General features: G+C 42.2%; 1 protein-coding gene across 1 annotated transcript in view; it reads left to right on the top strand.

Annotated features, from left to right (window-relative positions):
- Window positions 1-2,103, top strand: part of LOC104531017 (protein tyrosine phosphatase receptor type G) — a 197,527-nt gene extending 195,424 nt beyond the window's left edge. The window contains exons 27-28 of the mRNA XM_029086950.1: window positions 2-113; window positions 847-2,103. Of these exons, the coding sequence (XP_028942783.1) occupies window positions 2-113; window positions 847-993 (259 nt within the window). The 3' untranslated portion in view covers window positions 994-2,103. The remainder of the gene's footprint in view (window position 1; window positions 114-846) is intronic.
- The last annotated feature ends 6,746 nt before the right edge of the window (window positions 2,104-8,849 follow it).

Genomic DNA, 8,849 nt, shown 5'->3' with positions numbered 1-8,849 from the left:
CGCTATGTGCCCTTACCACTCTGTCCCAGCAGCTGGAGAATGAAAATGCTGTCGATGTTTTCCAGGTGGCAAAAATGATAAATCTGATGCGGCCTGGAGTATTTACAGACATTGTAAGTCTTTAAATGGAATTTAAATGGATAGTTTACAAGATTTTCATCTGAGACCAAAAGCATGAACTAAACCACATATTTGTGTATGTTATCAAGCCCTAATGCATCTGCTACCAAGGAGAATTTGCATTTGGGTTGGTTTTTTTTATAGTTGTCAGTTTTTATAAACCTCAGACCTACAATGTAAGTCCCTGATTTGCAGTTAAGCTTATTTCTCGTACAGTTAGGGGCCCCTGTACAGGCAGCCCTAGCAGAGAAGGACCTTTCAGCTTGTCATCATCACCCTGCCAGCCCTATAAATTAAGCTGTGCTGTTTAAACCTGGCACACTGTGATCTGAAGGGATGCAGCAGAGCAGGTAGAGCTGCAGGGAGACAAAGCTTCAACAGAGGGGCTCTTGCCTCAGTGTGCAGCGAGAGCAGCACCCTTGTCTCAGTGTGTGTGGTTCCATACGAGGCCACAACCTGGGGCTGAGCAGTGGGCTCAGGTATTGACCTGCCCTTCTGTAGCATTTAATAATGTATCAGGAATAATATAATCTACCCCAAACTGGAATTTTAGGTTGACAAGGTTAAATTAGATTAATAGAGGTAATTGCTCTCTAAGTGTTTTTCTTTGCTATATGTACGTTTCTGGTAATGAATAACCGTGACCTTCCCTGGAAATGACAAGTCTAAGTGCCACTCGCTTATGTACCCTGAAAGGATTGAAATAACTTGCCTTTTCTTTTCCAGGAACAGTACCAGTTTCTTTATAAGGCAATGCTAAGCTTGGTCAGCACTAAGGAAAATGGAAACGGTCCCATGACACTGGACAAAAATGGTGCTGTGATGGCCAGTGATGAATCTGATCCCGCAGAAAGCATGGAGTCTCTTGTCTAATTGGAAACCTGAAAAGGCACTTAATTTGTAGAACTTCTGAAGACTGAGTGAACTTTTTTGAGGCCTTTTTTGCCAGACTCTAGGTTATACAATAACCCAATTACTTTTTTACACTGATAAAAGTTTTGATATTTATTTTTTGCCATTTTATGTCTTAATGGTATCCTACTGAGCATTTGCACCTCTGTTTATTTCACACAGTGAAACGCAATTTTATCTAGTTTGCACTATATGATCAGTGTTACTGCCTATAATACTCTAATACAAGACAAGCCCTGATGTGACATTCCATGACAACAACCATACGCTTTTTTTCTGTTTTGTTTAAATGCAGTGAAGTTTTGCTAACTACAGTGACCCTTAAATCTTGAATGCTAAGCCAGATGGATTCTTTCTATGACAGATACTGTACCCCTTCATACCATATTTATTATTTTAATGATCATGTCACAGTTTTGGTAATGGCATTCAGCATTCCAGTGGAGTGGATGAGCAGTGTTCATCCTTTCTTGACAAAACGTGGCAGGTGATTATTAGCTGCAGTGAAGGTGTAATAGCCTTGTGGAGCTGAAACAATTATTTCTGTATTGTTTCAAATTGCTGTTTTGTACACTTACAGGCCTAAGACTTGCTTCACATGGAATATCTAAATTACATACGATATAATTATAAATTAGATGCAATTCATATGTGGGACGCAGTGATAGGTTTTGAATTTACAACTTCAAAGTCTCCCCGTGTATTCAGAAAATGTTGATTTTAGTTTTTAACCAGCCCTATGACGGGAAAGTATTTTGGTTTTGTTCTCTTCAGAACCAGTACAGTGAGAAATCTACTACAACCCAAAATCAGACCTGTTTTCAGATATATTGAAGGTAGCAATATTTTACATTACTAAGCTATTCAATATTTTAAACACATTAATTTCCTTACTATTTCTTGAATATGACCTCACACCTAATGGTATGTTACATGATGACAGGCGTTTCTTAATTTCATAACTGTTAGATGCCATTTTTACAGGTGTGTAATTTTCATACTTTAGTGCTAAAACATAAAGTACTGATCCATATTTACTGGTGAAGCAAACTAATAAAAAAACTACCTATAAAGTTACATTCTCCCTCTTTTTTTTGCCAGACTAATTCTTTAGCACAAACCTAGCTTACTGTGTTTTCCCTCCCACACCAATAAAATGTTTTCCCCCAGATTATATAAATAATTGAATTATTGTTTGGAGCATTTAAGTATACATCCTCACTGGCTCCCTTTTCCTTTGTATTTGGTCACAATTCAACAAGATCCATCCCTTTTTAACAAAAGAAGTAAGCACATACTTAATTCTCCTGAAAATTAAAACTAATTATGTGTCCTTCATAGCTCGGCTGAGTAGGGAGGGGTTATTGAATCTGCCTCAAAAAGGAAGTATGTCATTTCAACCATCCTGATGTTCAGTATACAGTTAAAGGCACTATCCCTTATCTATGGCATTAATTTCTTTACTTTTTAAATTTGAACTGCACAAAACATGCATTGTAATTTTTCAGGACTTGTCAAAATGTTACAGCATATTTTTTCATTTAAATGTAAACCTGTTAATTTCTGCCAGTCCAGTCTTGCTGAAATATAGACATTTGGCAAGAAAAAACCCACTTCCTTTGTTGGAGGGGAGGGCAGGGAGGAAGCTTAGCTAAGAGGAAGGTTCTGTGCATTTCCACACACAAGGAAACTGAAAATGAACTGCTTAAAATTGTATTGAGAGTAGGTATTTTCATTCAGCACCTCACGAGGTACAAGCTGATACGGCCTCACTGAGCAGAGGAGTGATGCAAACTGGTATGTGCTAACATCTGGCTTTTTATGTTTAATAAGGGGAGGATTTCCTGATATGGATACACTTGATTAATTCAACACCAAAGTATTTAAGAATTTATCACAACTTTTTCTATAGTTACCTTTTACTTCTCAGTTTGTTGAATCCCTCCATACAAGTGATCCAAACAACTGCTGATGCTGAACAGGTAATATATCTGTGGTTTCGGTAAGGAAATCCCATGTCCAGCACCAGCTAGTCTAAATAAAAAATGTGCAAAATAGTTCAAAAGTTTCCTTTGTAGTTTGCATCTGCTTTATACTGGGACAACCCAGCAGCAAGGAGGGAGTCAGTTAATGTCTGGTAGGAGTTGAGACTGGCTCTCCAGTCACTCCAGCCTGGTATCAAGAATTAAGTAGATCTTCAAGTGCTGCTGCCTGCAAGGGCTGGAAGGTTTTGCTGAGTGGTCTGCTGGCCGGTCTGTATCTGCATTAGAGGCTGTGGAGCCCCCCTTCTGCCCCCAGTAGTGATCCTCACCTCAGGCAATTCCAGCTGGTAGCACAAAGGGACTCTGATGAGTTGGATCAGTTCAATCTGAAGTATTTAAGTTCCTGGGGAGGTGTAGGGAGAAGTTAAGAATTCAAACCCTGACAAGAGCTAAGTGACACAAAGATTACTGCAGGCATCAAGAGGGTTGGATTTGTTCAGTACTTCCAGCTGATTACTTTTCATTTCACTGACATGATGGAAGATAACTGTGGTTCGTGACACACTGCCTGAATATCCTTGGTTTAATCCCTTACCTTCTCATGAGTTTTAAAAAATCAGTGGAAGGCGGCTGTGGGGGTTGAACTTTGGTAGATGCTTTGGAAATCCATGCATTTGCACTGGCATTTTAAATACTTGCTTGGGGTTTAATCCATGGGGAAATAATTTACATTGATGTTCTGTGAGTTCTCCATGAACTTTTTCTGAAGGGGGCTCAAGCTGTGTTAAGTGCTGTGCTGACAGTCAGGTAGCCAAAAGATGGTAGTGATGGATTAGGCTGGAAGTGGATGAAGCTAGGAATTGCTTGTGAAGGTCAGGATTAAGAGTGCAGAAGAGCCAAATCTATCCTGCTGTGTAAGTTCTGCTCTCTTACATGGATTTGTACTTCTTTCCCTGGGACTGAGTGAGGCTGGCAGAAGGAACGAGTGTGTGTTCAGAGATCTGCAATCGTAGAGCTCCACAGAGATGCTCTCATGAGTCTATCTGGCCAAAGTCCCACTCTGTGCGTCACAACCTTGCTTTTGTCACACCAACCCCCCTGCTGTAACTACTTCTTGTCATTCAGTCGGGATGTCTTTCAAGCATCAGAAGCTCCCAGACAACGTGCAGGCCTGCAAATTAGGAGAACCTGAGTATATCTCTTTGCTATAAAACGTGGTCCTCAGCACCAGCCCTGAGAAATAAGGAAATAAAGGACTGAAGTACACGTGCAGGTGTGTCTACATTTAGAATATATTATTTCTCCATGTCTTGCATGTGTCCTGCGCCTGCAGACCATGTGAAAGACATAAAAGCCTTCTGTGCATTGAGCCCATGAGCAGCCAAGCTTTCCAAGAGGGAATGCTTGGGAAGCTGCTGTGTCATCTTAACATGTAAAATGGGTGACAGCCAAGTGCTCCATCCTGCAAATGCTCCTGTGCATGAACTTGGCATTGGTAGGCAGGTCTGGGAGAGCCAGAAGGATGGTTTGGGTCTGCAGGCGAAGCACCGATTCTTCTGCAGGACCAAGGTCTAAAGAACATTCATTTTAAACAGCGTTTGTCCTTAGTGTTTCACAGCGTCTGTTTCTAAATACGAATTTAGGAACAGGAAAAAAAAAATCCCAAACCCTTAAATTACTTCTTGTGTGTGACTGTTTCTGTACCGTGGGTCTGTTCTAGGTTAGTGGAATCATTTACAGGATCTGCAAAATTTCACTTGTTTTTCCAGTTTCTGACTGCTTGAATTGCTTGAACTCAGAATGATACCTTGGAACGTTAGGAGAAGAATCTTTATGAGACAGCACAACTGCCTTCTTATTAACCTTTTTTTAAGCTGATATATTTTATTTAAAAGCTAAAAAATATAGATATCGATTCTACCAAAGATACATACTACTAATTCTCAGCAAAACAAAAGCAACTTAATTAAAAAAAAAATTAAAACGTAGTTGTCTTAAAGATTTAGCAGTCTTTCTCAAATTCATGTCTTCTGATATCAGATCTTGTGTTCTGAAGTTTATGTTCAAATGGTGCCAGTGAATTTTTATATGAAGGGAAAATGCCTATTTGTTAATCCACTGCATTGCTTTTCTTCTTTTTCCTTTTCTTGTTTATTTTTACAGACGTAATTCAACTCTTACTGTTACCCCTTTGCTCTTCTTCTCTTTGTTGCTATTCTAACAATGTGAACTACATTGGCTTTATTTATCAAAGGAGAAGGAATGCAAAAATAAAGAGAAGGAAGTGTAATGAAGATATTTGGCCTCTACTTTGTCTTAGCTGTTAAACTGTTTTTAGTGTTTTTGTTAACTATTTGCAAAGGGAAGCATTTTCTACAGAGGATAATTAATTTCAAGAAAAATGTCTTGAGTTTTAAGAATAAACATGTCTCCAAAAGAGGAGATAGTCAATTTTATACAATGTCACAACTCTCCAACATTTGGGGTAGTGACTCTTTTTGTTTGAAACTAGCAAGCAGCCATTGTTTCTAAAGACCGAAGCATTCATGTGTACTCCTATTTTCTTTTCCTTCATTTTTAAAATAGCAAAGTCATTAAAACTGTAAATATTTTGTTGCTTGGATAAGCATCTTCTGGGAACTTTGTATCTATGGTATATAATCATAGAATTTTATATTTTCATATAAAGCTAATTTTTTTCTAGTTTCACCTCCTTCCTAGTTCTGTGGTGGCTATGTGAGTACATACCTTCTGTGTATCGAGGTAGTGAGACATCATCATCACACTCCAAAAAAGATTTCCACACGTCATTTCTTTGGGGCAGTGATTGTGAAAGTTTTGGGGTTTTTTTTGGATTCCATTGTCAGTGTGTGCAATAGGAATTAGACTTAGCCAGTCACTGGATACGTTTGTCTCATTGATCCATTAAGAAAAAAAAATAAAAAAATAAAAAAATGTGGTGTTTGGTTTGGGGACAGGGTGGGAGGGAGTATTTTGAGGGAGATTTTTTTGTTCGGTTTGGTTTGGTTTTTGTTTGGGGGTTTTTTGTAACTTGAAGAATCTTCTTTTTGTTATGTTAAAACTATATCAAATCATTCTATTATAGTGTTATTTAATATGTAAATTGTATTGCTATACATAAAATAAAGTATGGTTTTTGATGTATTTACAGACTTCTTCCTTATTTGCATCGAATACACATACAGAACAGATGCACGAGTCAGTATTTCATTGTCCCAGGCGTGCAGGAAGAATGATGAGATCCAAGGCCTGCTTTAATTAGATCTCATATTTCCAAGCAGTACTCAGCTGGGAACTGTCTCTCAGTCACCTGACAGCGGAGATTGCCATCCCTTTCTTAATTGTCTACAACTATTAGAGAGCTGCCAGTAACCCCCTTTCCTCTCCACCACTGGGCCAGACTGTTGTGACTCATCAGAATCCCTTTTGGAAGAGGGATTGTCTCCATTCAGAAGCAGACCTCAGAGCCTGAGCTTTATTGCCAGCTCCCTTGGGTGTGCCAGTCCTTAGGTCTAATTCTGGTTTATCAGCAGATGTCTGCCTGGAGGAACAGGGGCTTCCACCGACCCACTGTCGCCTGATTCAGTGTGCGGACCTGCATCTACTCACTGCTCGACTAAACCCAGAGCTATGGTAGAAAAACCAAAAGTACTCATCCCCATCTCAGGCAAACTAGGAGAGGGGAACAGATGTTCCAAAAACTAGAGATAAAGCAGCAATATTAACGTTAGTCACACCTCCCTGCTGCATCTGATCCAAGAGCTGGCATGGAAACCAGCGCACGTTACGCCATCAGCGCTCGGTGTTTCACAACAAAACCTCGACAGCTCCGCGTGCCACCTCCCGTGCTGATTGTGTGCTGAGCACATGTGTTACTTCTGTTGTTCTTGTGGGAAAAGCACTTGGGTTTGTGGATCCATTCTCGTTCGGCTCTGCCGCCAGCAGTGAGCCGCAGAGACGCGGCTGCCTGCAGTGGGGCACAGCAGCTGCCTGGGCTGACAGAGCCTTCAGAAACACGGCAGCAGGCAACCTCCAGAGCGGTACCTGCACACGGACAAACAACATCAATAACTGAAATTGCTTGTTGACGTAAACTTGCTGGTTAAAATCAATGCACTGTACCTTTGCTGCCTTTTGTGTTGCTGCATTCTGACCGGTAAGCTCCATGTTATGGTTGACTGGGAGAGAGAGGGAGCTGAGGAGACTAGATGGGGACTGTGATCAGTGTGACAGCACAGTCTTGGCAGTCACAGCCTGCTGACTCCTGCAAAACCCCAGACTTTGTTGCATGCTTCCTCCAGCCCTTGCTCCAAGGCACTGCCTCCTGTTGCATCCCAGTAACAGCCCCACAGCAGCCCAGGGCAGGCTCCAACTGTCTTGCTGCCCAGGCAGGGAAGCTGGGAGGGCAGGGAGCTGCATCCCTGCCTGCCAGACCTGCCTGGGGGGATGCTACAGCAGCCAGAAGGGCCCAGTGCCCTCTGCACAGCTTTCAGGCTGGGGCAGGCAGCTGGGGCTGGGCACCCCGGGAAGGTTCCTCTGCCCAGTTTAGCTGGCGTATCTCCATGGAGAAGACAGCAGCCCCTGCACGCACAGGCAGGTGGGTACGTAGTGCTTCATAACAACAGTATGAGAAAGCTGATAAATATTCTTTTTCCGGGAACTGCCCAAAGGATGGAGCTGATGGCAAGATGAACATGAGTTAATGCTGCCTGCTGCAAGAACAAGACAATCGCAGGCCTGGCAGGTCTAACTTAGGACCAGGTAAGGAAACTCACCCAGCCTATTCATGGCAGGTTTAAAACTGTCTGGGTTTGGAAGGGAGAACCACAAAGGAAGAAAATGTCACCCACTGGAGACAGGCAAAAGGAGAGCAACAGCAGTGGTCAGTGATCTGGAAACTCTCTGAGCAAAGCCAGCATGAACTGGGGTGTTGCCTACTGAAATGCTGGAGAGAGATGCCCTGGGAGAGGCAAGGGTGGAGAAGGGGCTGTGAGGCTTGTCTCCTGGTGCTTAAAACATTCCTCCTGAAGGAAGGGCGTAACCTCCCTGCATCTTTGGTAGATACGACAAGGAACAGAGCTTGAACAGCAACAAGGAAGGTAGGAGTTGGGCAGTGGGAATGTTGCCCAGAACAGTGATGCAACAAAAGTTTGTCTGTAGTAGCTACAGACATCAGGACAACCCAAGGTTGGCCCTTAAATGCCTCTTAAATTAAAAATTGCATTTTCATTAGATAGGAGCAGCTCTGAAGTGGAGCCCCCACCCTGCTGCTCCCAGATCATCGTGTGCAGATACCGCACGTGGGGCAGCGCTCGCTGCGGGATACAGAGCGGCTGTTCTCTAACTCACCCTCGCATTGAGCTGAGCACCACAAACCTTTGTCACTGTTCTGGCAGTGCAGCCTGTGCTCTGGGACTCCCTGCTCATCCCAAGCTGTCTTGGTGAGCAACAAAGGTGGGAGTGGAGGACAGGAGAAAAGGCAAAGCCTTGGAGAAAGTGCTTGGATTCTGTGCTTATGCTGGGCAAGAGGCCTGGCTGAGACCTATATCCAGTGGAAATGTAGCAAGTAGTTCATTAATACTTTGTCAACAAAGATATGATTTACCAGCACTTCCCGCTACTAACAATACACCTGAATTAATTGGTGGTATCAAGAGATCCCAAATTCTTCTGTAATAAATAGCTAATGAGTTTAGCCTTTAAGGCTTCCAGCGGCTGCTGGCAGTCGTGCTAAGCAGGCACAAATAGCAGCAGCATTTTTATTAAATGGATTCAAATGCCAGAAGGTGTACTTGCAAGACCTTTTGCAACATA

This window comes from Antrostomus carolinensis, unplaced genomic scaffold (assembly GCF_000700745.2).
Source record: "Antrostomus carolinensis isolate BGI_N321 unplaced genomic scaffold, ASM70074v2 scaffold6099, whole genome shotgun sequence".
NCBI lineage: Eukaryota > Metazoa > Chordata > Aves > Caprimulgiformes > Caprimulgidae > Antrostomus > Antrostomus carolinensis.
This window is presented reverse-complemented; position numbering and strand designations above follow the sequence as displayed.